General features: G+C 41.3%; 1 protein-coding gene across 1 annotated transcript in view; it reads left to right on the top strand.

Moving 5' to 3' along the window:
- Window positions 1-15,756, top strand: part of LOC111224676 (anoctamin-1-like) — a 76,746-nt gene that overhangs the window by 53,053 nt on the left and 7,937 nt on the right. The window contains exons 19-22 of the mRNA XM_022749253.1: window positions 185-327; window positions 7,022-7,174; window positions 7,608-7,660; window positions 9,005-9,177. Coding sequence (XP_022604974.1) covers window positions 185-327; window positions 7,022-7,174; window positions 7,608-7,660; window positions 9,005-9,177 — 522 coding nt within the window. The remainder of the gene's footprint in view (window positions 1-184; window positions 328-7,021; window positions 7,175-7,607; window positions 7,661-9,004; window positions 9,178-15,756) is intronic.

Here is a 15,756-nt window from a genome sequence, read left to right as displayed (position 1 = left end):
AGAACAAATCCCATACACCAAAACCACCCTGCTTCACATTTATATGTTAAAATCACTGAGGTAAAGTAAATACTGGTGTTTTATTTATCAGGGAGAGAAGTCAACCTGCCTGTTATTTTATACTTTTCCCACGCAAAATTAGCCGCAGTCTTCTTCTCACACAGCTCTCCCTCTGTCCTGACAGGAAGTTGAAGAAGCTGGTGCGAGCACTGAAGGCTAAAGGATCAGCAGAGAAGGAGAGGGAGGAGGAGAGGCCTCCACAGCAGTGGAACCTGGACTACGCCCTGGCTGCCTTTGAAGGCCTCACACCTGAGTACATGGAGATGAGTGAGTCTGCACACACACACACACACACACACACACACACACACACACACACACACACACACACACACACACACACACACACACACACACACACATACACACACACATCTTTGAAGAACTGCACTATTTCGGTGTTGGCTTCATTTTTCAGCATCGGAGGTTGCCGCTTGAATTTACCTGACACCAACACGAGACATGTGACTTATGACTGTTAGTGTGTAGTTTTTGAGCCTGAACCACAGCAGTGGATGGAAAACAATGTATTTACCCATTTAGTTTGGAGAACCTGTTTCATTCATGCACATGCAGCAGTGCACTCACGCTGTATATAGGATGATTAGTTTACATTCATGTCTGTCACAAACCAAAGCACATAAACAGTGTAAATGTAGTCACAGATTAAATGTGTTTCCTCTTTCATGTGTAAACAATCTCAGCTGTGTATAAGTTTGGTATTTAACCTTAAAAGCCCTACATGTAATTAGCATTGTGACATTATTTTGAATGGCTTTCAGTCTCATTCACTCTTTCCACTGCTTTGGTTAAAGCCTGAATTTTATTTGCTTTCACTTTTTCAGGCAGTTTTCTAGGTATTAAAATAGAAAATAGTGTTTCCTTTGTAATTCCTTATTTGTCTAGATTTGATAGCAAATGGCAGCGTGCTTATACAGGCCTGTCACTGGATGTTTGATGGATGAATGGAGGAGTAGGCCACCGTGTTGGAAGGCTAACAAGCAGAGGGACTGTGGACTGGATTCAGAACGACTGAGCGGTCTTTAGACAAGCTTTTGGAGTTTTCTACAGGAGCCTATAGGAGCACGACAACTCCTCAGGCACCAGTACAGTATGAAATTTTATGTAAAAGTGATACAGTAAATGTAGCGTACCCTTAAGCCCTGACCTGTCTGACACATCACGTGAAATTATAAGGCTGCTACATATTGATAAAGGCAGGGAATTTAAACATATAACACAGTGTAACACAACATAACGTTCATAATTAGATGAGACCGACTGGAGAGAGAAACAGTCATGAAAATCCTTTAAAGGTTTTCGCCTTGGTCACTGTGGGAACTGTGTAAATAAGATTTTTTAAATAACCTCGACCTTATCAGCTGGTCCAGCATTTGGAGGGAATTCAGAGCTTCTGTGGAAAACTGGCAGTGGCACGGCTGCTTGGCATTATCAGTCTGGATTTACTGTTGTTGGCACCAGTTAAACATGGTGGAAAGAACACTGTAAATCAAGTAATATCCAGAGGCTCGCTGCATCTCATCCTGACAAAGACAAGACAAAACAACTAGAAGAAAAGAAAAGAAAGATGAAGTCAACACAGAAGAAAAATGAAAATAAAATCATCATTATTGTCAGTCTGGAAACCGTCCACAGGTTGAATAGTTTGAAGGAGGACAGTTACTATATGTGCCAATTAGAGTTGACTGATTCATTGCCCGTGAAGAGAAAGTTATTATGTGGAGCTGGTAAAGAGCTGCAGGTGTTGACTTTATGTTTCAGAGTACAGACACACAAACACATGCACTCACACGCACAGCTCTAGGCGCACCTCTTATACTATTACGGCCAACCTCAGTCACAACAAACCAACACCTGCTCGGTCGTAACCTAAGAGTAAAGTCAGAGGTTGAGCTGAAGAAGGAGCCGCACTGAATAATTGAATATTTATTTGCAGGAATCAATACTGAGGATTGATATTTAGCCGCTAAGATTTAAATATCAGTGTTTTGGTTACAATTGTGATCAGCTGATTAGTCACGTAAAGAGCTGTTTTGATCGTCTCGCTCACAGACAGTGAGATTCATGAAAGTTGTTGAATATCCACAGAGATGTTGCAAAAAAAGGCGGCACGGTGGTGCAGTGGTTAGCGCTGTCACCTCACAGCAAGAAGGTTCCGGGTTCGAGTCCCGGCTCGGACGCGGGGTCTTTCTGTGTGGAGTTTGCATGTTCTCCCCGTGCTTGTGTGGGTTCTCTCCGGGTACTCCGGCTTCCTCCCACAGTCCAAAGACATGCAAATGGGGACTAGGCTGATTGGTTACCCCAAATTGAGTGAATGGTTGTTTGTCTCCGTGTGCCCTGTGATGGACTGGCGACCTGTCCAGGGTGTACCCCGCCTCTCGCCCGAAAGGATGCTGGGATAGGCTCCAGCCCCCCCGCGACCCTACTAGAGGATAAGCGGTAGAAAATGGATGGATGTTGAAAAAAAAAAAAAAAACAGATAATTATCTTGGTAGAAATAACATCTAGTCGTTCTGTCTCATCGACTGATCCAGAATCTATGAATACTACGTGTAAATACTGTTGGTTTCTCCATGTTCTGAGCATGGAGCTGGAGCCTGGAAGCATCAGGTTTCCTCATCGCACTTGTTGAAGTAACACGTTGGACAAGGATTTACTCCAAACTGCGATGACACAAATCCATTTTGTACGTATGCGTGTTTGATATGTTAAGTAAACATCCCTCAGCAGATGAATGTGAAAACAACCCTTTAGTATCAGACTGTGACAGTTAAGGTCAAACATTCAAGTGAAGTAAACAATAAGCAAAACATATTTCTGAGTGGACGGGAGCTTTAAAGTTGCAGATTTAAACACTTGAATTATGGGAGAGTCTGTTTTTCCCATGAAAATGTTTGAAGAAGCAACAACAACAAACTGGATTAAATACACGACACAATATTAGAACTCAGAGACTCCACTAATGCAGTTCCTGTGTGTGTGAAAGCGCACTGACATCTGTATCAAATATTGGGAAAATGGGAATTTGAAATACATATTATTTCTGGAATGATTTTAAAGACCCCCTCTGAAGGTTTAACCTTGTTAACATCCATATGGTGTTTTTTTTTTTTTTTGTTGCACTTTTTATGTTGGAAAACCATGTAAAACAAAACATTAATCATAGCAGAGTATTTTTACACAGTTAAAACATGTCTGGAGAGAAACTTTAAGCCTGGCCTCCTCCAGCTGCCTGTACAAACACAAGCAGAGCCATGCTGAAGTGCAGAAAGGGAGAAAGATTTAGCATCACTGTGCAGTTGGAGTTAACTTTGCTTGACCACGCTGCTGAGTCAAAGTCAAAACGTATCCAGCTGTTTGTAAAAGTCGGAGAAAAGCAGTAGCTACATTACCTCGACAACAGTCTTTATAATGGCTGAAATGAATTAAGATTTGTGCTTTTTCGCCAACATCTTTAAAAATGTTTCAAACAATAAACAGCAGCAGAAACATTTCGACTGTAAAGTCGCTGTAATTATAGACTGGAGTTATTTTACAGGTAAAAGGTAATTGAATGTGAAACCATCTGCTTCAAGGCAGCAACGAATACATTAACTGATGATTGAATGTCTGTATAGAGCGGATAAATGCAAAAAATGTGCTGAAGAGCGACACAGCCAGCAGATTAAAAAAAGAGAAGAAGACAACTTCATAGAGAAAGACAGTGCGAGCTGATACGGCTGCACAGCTTGATATTTCTGAGCACTTCCCACTGGTGGATTGAATCAAAGTGCAGCAGCAGTTCAGTAAACATGCAGGAACAAGCTTGACCTTAGAAAACTGGGAACATCTGTATATGTGAAGCAGTAAAACTGGATATATTCTGCTCTAATGTCAAAGCCATAAAAACACTGAGGTTTTGGTGAAATTGTAAATAGCAAATATAGTTTAGTCAGTGAAATATATTTACGTGTTCTGTGTGAGAAATGTTCTTGTAAATGTGGAGTTCTGGCTAACGTGGAGCAGGCTGAGGGAAGCAGGAATATACTGTATATATTAAATATTAAACATGAGCAGAGCTTTTGGTGGAATCAGGATCTGCCTTAAAGACCCCCTCTGATTAAAATCAAGTGTTTAACCTTGTTAACATCCATATGATGTTTCGTATATGATACAACTACGCTAACAGTTCTGATCCGTCTGCTAGTCTCTGACTCTGGTCTCAACAGAGTCTGAGTCTGGGTCTGCCTGAGGCTAAATTCAGTGTTTCTCAAACTGTGTGTGAGTGACCGCAAAGCCAAGTAGCAAGTAGTGTGTATGTGTTGCTTTCAACATTAAATCAAGTCATCTGTACACTCAAACATTATTATTTGAATTTGCTGCGTTGTCACGTTAGCTGTAACCGAGCGACTCACGCAGCTAAAGCAGTTCACAGTTTATTATTTTACATGAAAAATGATCAGCGTGACATTTGAAATGAGACGTGGATGAAGCTCAAGGTTAGCCTGTCCTGGGACTGGGGACTGGGACTGGGACTGGGGGGGGGGGCACAATAAAGGCCTCATCCAGATTTCTCAATGAGGGAGTAAGAGGAGATGTGGGAGGTGGAGGTGGGAGGAGAAAAACAGAGGAGGGATGACACAACAAGGAATGTCAGAAATGTCTGCTCTCTACATGCAAACACACACTCACACATGGTTGTCAGTGTGTTTGTGTGTATTCCTGGGTTTGTGTTAACTCATTTATTATTTTTGTGTGTGTGTGTGTGTGTGTGTGTGTGTGTGTACAGTACCTGTAAGCCCCCATGCTCGTGTTAAGGTGTGTGTGTCTTCCTTTGTGTTTTCCAGCCTCGAACCCGTCAACCTCGTCTCAGGTAGATAGCGAGGTTATTCTAAGCTTGCCCTCTAGCGCTCGCTGCGCCGCTGTCGTATTTTCTTCCTCTCCACTCTTTGTCTTTGCGTGGCGTCCCGAGGTGAGGCTGTCTCCGGCTCGCTGGAAATCCCCGTTCCCACACTGCTAAAGTTCCACACATCAGCCAGAGTCAGGCGAACCGCCTCGTCTCTCTCATGTTTCCTGTCCACAGCCTTAAGAAGCAGGTGGATGTTGTTTTGATCATTTATTTGTCTTTATTAATTGGTTTATTAGAGTTTCTCACAGTGATTAAGCTCATATTTGTTGTGCTTTCCTATTGGCCCGAGCTCAGCTGTTTCACTTAAGTCTTTTATCTGAAAAGCTGCTCTGGTGATTGAACTAGTTGTTTCTGCAGCTCTCCTGCCTGCAGCCCCACAGTCACTGTGCTGTGTGTGCTTGTGATGCACTACATAATACATTCCCATCAACCTTAGTTTAAATAATTAGTCAATGATGTTGTGCGTGTGGGTTATCCAATCAGACACAAGCATACAGCATAGATACACAGCACATAGTTCCACACACACAGCTTAATCATAAAAAGTCCCAGTTTAGCTGCTGTGGAGTGTTTAACCTTAAAAGGCATGATCTGAACCACAGCGCCAGCCCTGACAGACAGTGTGACTCCTGACCAGACAAATGACGTTCGCCAATGTCAATCTGTGATGGTGGTTTGAAAATGTGTGTTTCCGATGTTGATTCCTCGCTCACACGTCGACCTTTTCTTTTCCTGTCACGCGGCAGAAGTGGTTGTTTTTGCAGCAGCTCCGAGCACGTACGAAGATGTTTTCTATGAGAAACTTTGCCTTTGTTTAGTAGCTGCTGCCGAAAGCACAGAAAATTACTTCATATCATACATGTCATTTGTAATTTGTCACCTTTCTCACGCTCACGTAGCATAGCGCCAGTGTGCCCCATCGTATTTCACCCGCTGCCACTAAAATCAGGTATTTTTAAATCCTTCACATAGGTCCTTTACTGGATTTACGATCACTGACTGGGAGCGCAGTTACACTACAGTACAATCAGAGTACAGCATTTACACAGGCTTCACTTGACTCTAGCGTATAGTTGATGTAGATGTAAATGTAGTCACTGTTAAAGTTAGAATATGCAACTTTTCCACATTAAAATGTCTAAAAATAACTAGACCTATGTTATACATGTTGTTGAGTTGTGAACTTACATTATCCCAAAATGTTTCCAGCACTTTTAAAAACAAGAGAAATCTGAGAAATCTGTTAGGTCATATCCTTTATGTGCATGTGTCAGTGTTGTGCTGGTCTGCCAGAAATGGATCATAAGTTATCAGAGAAACAATGGAAACATTAGGAGCAGTCTCAGCCCCCAGCCCTTCCCTGACGCCTCGTGTCCGCCGCACAGCGACGGCCAAACACTGACTTCAAATCAGTGTTTTGCTTTATTCAGTGTTTTGAACGGTTATACTCAGCTGGTCTGTTTGATTTGGAGAGGAGGAGACTTCTGTGGTAAGAACCTCCTGAGTGACCGACACTGAAGGAATCCCAGCAAGGAGAAGCTGACGGCAATGGTGGTGAAGACAAAAACTCCCATGATCCCACACTATTTCACAACAGCTCTCAACTAGGTGTTTTGTCTTTGTTTTGACTGAGAGACCCCGAGCGGCAGAAGTTACAGACTGTGTGTTTAACCAAGCTATTGTCTGTATCAAGCTGAGGAAATACATAGATATTCTGACATAGAATTCCTGCGAGCTCTAAAGGCTGCGATCTTTCACCCTCTGAAGACATGATGATGTAAAATTCCTCCTTTAAACAAATCTATCAAACCCTGGGAGCAGCTACTAAACAACCTCTCCATCTGGCCTTAGTTTAAAAGCGCTCCAGCGGAGACGTGCTTTGATAAAGGATGGTATCATTGATTTAATTGTGCAACTTTAATTTATGACAGGCTTGTTATAAATATTCACTTGTACCAAATGACTGAAAATTAACAACCTATTGTGATGTTTAACGACCCGACAGCACCCGCTGTGGCAGGTTTAATAATCGTTTACCTCTCTCTCCTGCAGTCATCCAGTTTGGGTTCGTCTCTCTGTTCGTGGCTTCGTTCCCGCTCGCTCCTCTCTTCGCCCTCCTCAACAACGTCATCGAGATCAGACTGGACGCCAAGAAGTTTGTTACAGAGCTACGCAGGCCAGTAGCCGTACGAGCTAAAGACATTGGTAAGCTGATCTGACACGCATGAAGGAGAGAAATATGTACGATACACCAGAATACAGACAACTTGAAACTTGATATTTCTCAATTCTCAAACATCACGGGACAAAAATCGACCGAAGTGAGGTTTACAAACTGACGCCCTCTAGCAGTTCAGCGTTGTAAAGTTGTTTTCCTCGGTTAAAACCAAATCTCTTTCATGCTTCAGCTTGAACTCCGTGTACTTTTGAGTCGAGACAGTACAGTTTGAGTTTTAGACCTTGATTGTGAGGACATTTCTAGAGCGTCAGGACATGTTTAGAAAGTGAGGACATTTTTTAAAGTGTGGACATCTTTGTAAAGTGATGTCCAACAGGTCTCACACTCTAATGAATAGAAACACTGTGGAAGGACGACATGGACACACTTATGCACTCACTCCTGCTCTTCTTTCTGCAGGTATATGGTACAACATACTGAGTGGAATGGGAAAATTCTCAGTCATTATAAATGTAAGTATCAATGCAGTGTTCTGCTTTTCACTAATCCTATTAAATTAGTGAGGAAGGCAGATACACAATGAACACATAAAGACATGTATTCAATCGAAGGGACTGTACATAATGTGTCTGTATGAAGATCCTACATAAGCACTTTTACTCTTTAATAAATTGTCAAATATCTTAACTATGAGACATTTGTGTAATTAGTGTTAACAGTGAATGCCCTCGCTGAGGTGACTTTTAGTTTTTAGCAGCTTCTCCAGTGCACATTTTAAATTCAAGACTAAAAAACTAAAAATAAATCCATATGATGCCATACATTTTAATTATTGCATGGAGCGTATTCTAATGTCAGTATTGTTATTACAAAAATAGGGTTTCATGTACATAAGTAGGGTCTTTTTAATTACATAAAACATTATAAGATAAGAAAAGTTTTCACCATGTGTTTGATTCATTTAGAGAAGACATTCGGTTACATTTTAAAATTTTAACAGAATCCTGAGGTCACAGTGTTCACACACAGTTCAGTAACGTCAGAGAAATCGCAGGCAGGAATAGATGTCAAAGGTTAACAAAGAGTGAATAACAGTTCTTTGCCACTGACCTTGAACTTCTCTGCAGGAAGGTTTCAACATGTAATCCAGCTCTCATCTGTTCTCTATGTGTGTGTGTGTGTGTGTGTGTGTGTGTGCGTGTATGTCCTGCATAGACATGAATGTACACTGGTGACAGCTGATATTAAACACAGATTAAAGCTCTCAGATCCCTCTGAGATGTCACCTTTGACCACCTGATGAGAACCAGAATTATGTCTGAAACACCCATACATGCTGATCTGTGCAGGCCAAGGTGTGTGTGTTTTTGTGGGAGTTCAGGAAAGTTCTGTTTGGGATTTGTCCTCAGCCAGTGGACTAAATCCTATTCCGTTTACTTTTAATACTAAACAGATTTATGGAGGATTCGGAAAAACAAGCAGCGGGAGTTTTTATTTATTCTAGAGCTCTGGGGCACTGAACACACATACACACACTTAATATACCCTGGGAGCTTCAAGGCAATGGAAACTGGAAGCAGAATTCCCCTTTTGTGAATGTATCTTGCATCTATCAGTTTTACAGACTTTATTTAATATTACTAAATGAATACATTGCATTCCTCAAATATCTCTGAAAAACATGGTTTACCAGAACTGTTAGTGCTTTCTAACATCTGAAAATAAACACTTTGACCCACAAATGTCTTTCACTAAAAACTGGTGGAGTTCTACACGCTAAACTTATTTTCTCATGCTGTAATCTTTAACAGTGCTAACAGAAAAATATTTCTCTGTCTCTCTCTTTCTCTCTGGAGGCCTTCGTGATCTCCTTCACATCAGACTTCATCCCTCGGCTCGTCTACCAATACATGTACAGTCAGACTGGCACCATGCACGGCTTCATCGACCACACACTATCCTACTTCAATGTGTCCAATTTTAAACCCGGCACGGCACCACAGAGCTCCGGAGACATCCCCGTCTGCCGGTAAACACACACAGAAACACCTGCAGAGATACAGTTTTTGGAGGCAACTGTTTAATTACATTTGTGACAGGCATGGTTAAATACGATTGACAAATCAAGGGGTATTGTAAAACCATTATTGTAATTATTTAATTCGGGATTTAGCAAAAATAGGCAAACAGAAACAGATACCTATTCATACACTTATTCATGCACACAAGCTAATTTTCACAAACGTACAACTCGCTGTCCCTTGTTTTTTGATAGATTTTTCCTTTTGCTGCACTTGGTGAGCATTCAAGAAAAAATTCAACTCTGCAAATCTGTAACTCAGAGGAATTTAGTTTGGGGGATTTTGTCTAAGTGGATAAAACAGCATTACTCCGTCTTGTCATAGCTTACAAGGCTAGAATCCATTTAATCTGACAGAAGGATGTCTCTGTTTCTGCTTTGGTTCATTGAGCTCATGTCCATCTCCAAATGGATCCAGAAGCCTTTAGTTAACACGCTGAAAACCATTTACACTTCCTTATATTCACACCAGATGCATCAACATCTGCTGTCAACAGAACCTCTTACAGAACAGCAACACACTTTTGTGTCATAAAGTCATCCAGGGTATTCTGTTTTTGTGATAGCAGAGTAATAATGCAGCCACTGCAGATTTAAAGCAGGTTTTTCTTATCCTGACCGAAACTCTTAATTAGTGTGAGCGTTGTGAAAATGAGCCGCCAGCATGTGATATATATAATGATGTATCGTCTGCATAAAGCAACATACAGTATTTTATATTCAATTTCGTGTTTGTACTGTGGGACTGATACATTATACGAGTTATAAGTCTAATTGCAATGGCCTCTTTGTGGTTGTTAAAGAATAAAGTGTTTTCACCATGTACGGTTAAACACTCAACAGGTAATCCCCTTCTAGACCGTCAAAGGTCTTTTGCATCTAGTGAGCAAACTGCACACGTTTGAGTCTAAGATGGGCTGGAGCTGATGATTCCTCTGAGATTTTCTTGACTCAAATAGGAGGAGGAGAGAGAATATCCTCAGCTGACAACATGTGCCACCAACTCAGTCACAACCTGAGTTACCAAATAATACAATATGAATTTTTGTGAACGGTAATGTTAAACATCATGTGAGCAAGTAGTTTTTGGTTTGAGATGTAGATGTGGTTCAGGCTGAAACACACACCTACATACACACACACACACACACACACATTTTGAATCCTAAGACAATGACAACGGATATGACAGATACTGGCACAATCTCCATTAGTGCATAGTCAAAGACAGTGCACTATTGTACTGTATCTTCCGTGCATTTCCACACATACCAGTGGCAAGCGTCTCTTTCATAACTTCAATATAAAGCGCTGTGGAGGAAAAGGTCACGGATGCCAGCGCCCACAGACAGCTGAGGCCGACCTGCTGTTACATAAGGCAGCAAAGAATTACAATGCAAGAATACAGTCTTTGTGTCAGTGTGGTGTGGCACGTCTCGTCCGAAACATGACGAGATTCTGGTCGCCCTGAACACTTTATAGGCGTGAAATTGGCTGGTGGACGTCCAAGAAGGGTGCGTGTGTCTACAGGGTGTGTATGGTGTATGTACAGACAGGCAGTGTATTAGCTGCTGATGTTGTGGGCAACGCCTCTGGGCTCAAGGAAAATAATCCAACTCAGTATGTAATTCAAAGTATGTCAGATGCTCCAGACAGTTCGTGTCTTTCTTTTTCCTGCTCTCTTTCCTTTTGACCCAGTTAATTTGGGGCCTCTCGTATGAATAAGTGCATGCAGGAGGGAAGAAAAGAGGTCAAGAATGGATAAATGGATGGTTGGATGAATGGATGGATGATGGTGTCAGACAGATGACGGAAGATATCATTGATGATCAGATAAAGATGCAAAGATCTGGGGGAGGACGGAAGGAAGCAACTTTCCAGACAAGTGAGAAATGGTTAGAGATACAGCAGCATTCAAGGATGTAGAGATAACGCAGGGAGGAGGATGGAGGTACTGTAGCTGGACGGATGGATGGATAAATAGGTGGATGGTGTGACAGGGGCCAACCACTAAGGTTTTAAATCTTTAATCACTTTTAAAAACAGCTGTGTGAGGAACTTGAAGACAGTTTCTACTTCAGTGGGCAGAGCTTCACTGTACATCTCTGCAGTCATGGTTTCTCTACTATAACTCCCAGTGTTGACGCGCTAAATAAAAATATGGGTAAACTTTGAATTCTGCACGGTGGTTACAATTTACAACACCAGCCTATTTCTAGAAAATAACTTTTTCGCTTTCATGGTCTTGAGTAAAAAAAGTTTTGAGTAAATTTGTTCTGTATTTGGCGGTTAATTATTTCTGTGGAAATGGCACTCAAAGTAAAGCAGAACTGTAAAGACAACACAGCAGATGAAAGGGATATAAACAGTAGAAATTATAAATGTTTGTAAATGGTTGCAAGTTCACCTCTAGGATTTCTTTCAGCAGACAGTCCCCTTCACAAACAGTTCACAATTCTTCTGTTCTGGTCAGGGACCCTTTTGTTTTGCATGACATCTTGCTCTTGTTTTCTCCCCTAGTTTCCCCGTAAAGCTATATACGCTATAAATAGTCAAAATACCTTGTGGGCGTCTGATGGACTGGTGGTTAAGGTGCACACCGCATAACCACATCGTCCATAGTTCAGTTCAGTCAAATAAAGGCAAAATGCAAAAAACAGATATCCTGAATAAAAGGAATTATAGAAGAAAGTAAGAAGTACAGCGGTAACAAAAAGTAGCAACAGAATTAGACAGATGCAACATTAAGTAATTTAATATCAATAAGTCATCATTAATCTGACAAGAAAACACATTGATCAGAGAGCAGAAAAGAGTTTGCCTTCAGAACTGTTAAGAAACATATCAAGAAAGTGACTTCTTAGTCTAATTACTTTGACTTTGGATTAACTTCATCATAATATCATCACTGATAAAACAGATGAAGAATACTTCATGGTTTTCAGGCTGTACTTTGCTTTTGAAATCATTACAATGTCCCATAGTTTCCACTTTAGCTCTGCGCGTTCTTGTGACAGGTATACAGCTCTCTGCAGGCAGAATTCAGCATCAGTATCAGCAGCAGCATCAGCATCAGCATCAGCATCAGCATCAGCATCAGCAGCAGCAGCAGCAGCAGCAGCAGCAGCAGCAGCTGTCTCATATGAAAATCAGGCCTTTTTTCATTTATGTTTTCTGGTGATTTTTTTTTTTTCATAAGAAATAGAAAATGAAAATCAAACCATTTTTTTATTTTTTCATTTCACTCATCCCATTTTTTACAATGAAAAACAAACATTTTAATGAGTAAGCGCTCTGCTGCCCTGCTGTGAAGAAGGTCAGCTCCCGTTGCTCTGTTATCTGCTGTTTTCTCCCTCTTGCTTTTAAAAACACTTTTCCTCGTCTCCGTTGACAAATTTGGACCTAATTTTTTAGAAACTCTAAAAATAGAGTTTTGTTGCATTAAGGTGGTGCTCCACTTGACAGCTGGAAGGACTCAGTCTGCTCCTGCCGGGTGGCTTCGTGCCTGGTACAACACTTACTGCTCTAAGTGCCTGTTACATAACACTGAAACTGGCAGAGAAAACATCCTTACATTGCATGATTCAGCTGTACTGGTCATTAATATTTTGATTTTGATTTGTAATGACTGTAGTGGTTGTAACTATGGCTACAACATGTAAACTGTAATTGACCAAAACACAGACTCTCATAAAATGCGGTGCTCTATAAGTGATTGAGGTCCAAGCCCCTGCTTAGTTACTACTGAGAGAATCACTGGACCCAGCCTATATCCTACTGCGAACTGTGGCTGACCTCTGACCTCCAATGTGGAGGGGGCAAGAGAAAAGACAATTTCCCTACAGGGATATGATCTTTGTTTGTTTTTAATCTGCATTCCTGACATCACTTGACATCCCTTAGTTCAACAACAAATTATATTTAGCCAAAGAGCTTTAGAGTGATTTACAGAAAACAACATAAACAGATAAATCAATGAAAGGAAAAACAAGAAAGAGCGAGAATTAACCTCAAAGTCCTGTAACAAAGAGGCTGTATATGCTTCCACCAGGAAACGGTTTTGAAGAGGATTATGATAGTGGTACTTTTAGGCCTCGGCTGCTTCGTGTCGAGGCAGCGCTTGTTCCCTGATCTGACAGGAAGTTGGCCGTGGTTACTCTCTTGTTACCAGGAGGTCAAGTGATGGCCCAGGAATTATGCGATGGATTATGGTGTCATTTCTGATAAGGCGTTTTCTCTTGGCACAACAGAAAATATTTGTATTTTATTCGGTGTACATATTGTAGTTCAGAAATAAGATGAGTTCATGAATAAAAGTAAATGTAAAAAATATCAGTTAACACATCCTCCTACATGAAGCATGAAGACATGTCAAGGGTATAGTAATTAATATCTACAGTTTCCTTTTTGTCTCATTATTTTTATATTACATTTTGAATACTAAAATAAAGATGAGATGTGTCATTTGCCCTGTATAGATTAAAATCAGTGGGGTGAATGACATCACCACTAAGTTTATCAGGCCAACACCAGGCTTCAGGCATAGTGGTACTTTGAGTGAAATTATAACATCAAAGACATTGCTGACGTGCTAACGCTAAGCAGTTAGATACCTTTTTTTTTTTGTCTTAAATGTGTCTCCAAGCGCTTTACAATGGAAGCCACATTCACCCATTCATACAGCGCTTTTTCCTAGATATATAGCGCTTTTCTATCACACACACACACACCCATGACACATGATAAATCAGGGGCAATTTGGGGTTCATTCTCTTGCCCGAGGACACTTCGGGCAATCAGCCATAACCTTGGGCCTGAGCAATAGCGGCCCAGGTATGATGCTGTGCTATGTATGAGCTGTATGAATTAGCATGCTAACCTTGATGATTAGCTGAAAATGCAAACACAGCTGAGGCTGATGAATGCCATTAGTTTAGCAGATATTTGGTCATTAAACAAAGTATAGTAAAAATTAAAAATTTGACTTGATGATGTCACTAGCTGAGAAGTCAAAGTTCAGTTCATCATGAGGAGGACAGCAAAGTGCCAAAGCCATTTACGTCAAAAGCCGAGAGGCGGGATCACCAAAGTCAGTAGGATTCTTCCTCCAGGGACTAAAATGGAACGTTTAACTCAACGGTGAAAGTGTGATTGTCGGGGAACAAGATATTGTTAATGACTAATGCTGTTTTAAAAAAAAAAAATTGGTCTGGCGTGTGAAATCGAAAGTCAGAAACATGTCATTTCCAAACACTGTGATACCAACGTGTAAAAACGTGCGTCTCTGAGGCAACTACGTGTTTGTTTTGCAGCACATGAGCAACAGAGATGCAACTTCAGAGATTTTATATTGAATTTCTCCTAGATTTAAACTGTGAAGTGGCAGATGGAGTCGTGTGGTTAGGACCCTTTATCTGTCAAAGACTGATCTGGACCGTGGTTATCTTGTTCCTCTCTCTATCTCTTTCCACCGCTGGCATGGGGAAGTAATAAACTGCAGCAGCAGGAAAGTGGTTTTGGATCAAAGGGAGCCAGATGCCACACCTAATGTCCCCGCTCGCTGCTCTCTCTGTGGAGAGAGGGAGCGACAGAGAGAGAGAGAGAGAGAGAGAGTGAGAGGGAGAGAGAGAGAGACAAAAAAATTGTTGCAAAGAGCAAATAAGAAGAGTTTCTGAAAAGCAGCTTCACCACAACATAAGAAACACACATGTTCTTGAGAGATTGCTATTGTTTTTAGCTACTGGTCTCCTACCATGGTGTTACCTGACAGCAGCCATGTTTGGTCATGAGTGTGTGTTTGTTTGTGTGTGTGTTTTTTAAGGATGGGAATGTCCTGACCCTTGTTTGTCAGTAAATTTATTCCTGGATCCCAGGAGGCAGCAGGAACTCTCGGGATGACAGAGACACACACACACACACATGCACACACACACAATCACACACACACACACACACACACACACACACACACACACACACACACACACACACACACACACACACACACACACACACACCACACACACACACACACACATCCTTGTTTTACTGCATTTGTAGGGACCCAATATTGACATGATGCATTCCCTAGCCCCTTACTCTGACCTTAAACAGCCATTAAAACTTGTCAGGTCCGGCATTTTGGTCCCCCACAAACCTGTTGGGCCCCACAAGTGTAGTGGGCTCCCAGTTTTCGGATCCCACTAATATAGTAAAACACACACACACATTCCCAAGTCCTTCACATACTAACCATAATCTAATTGAGCAGTCTTACGAAAGAATATTGAGTTAGATGCTCCAGTTGCTGCTGAGCTGCACAATTATAACCAAACATGGAGCGTCTAGAAAAAATACACACACACACACACACACACACACACACACACACACACAAATTCACACACACACACACACACACACACACACACACACACACACACACACACACACACCACACAGGAAGAGAGAAAGAGGGAGAAAAATGATAATATATTAGATTTAATTCAACCCTGGCAGGTTGGGTTG

This window comes from Seriola dumerili, unplaced genomic scaffold (assembly GCF_002260705.1).
Source record: "Seriola dumerili isolate Sdu_G_001 unplaced genomic scaffold, Sdu_1.0 BDQW01000138.1, whole genome shotgun sequence".
NCBI lineage: Eukaryota > Metazoa > Chordata > Actinopteri > Carangiformes > Carangidae > Seriola > Seriola dumerili.
This window is presented reverse-complemented; position numbering and strand designations above follow the sequence as displayed.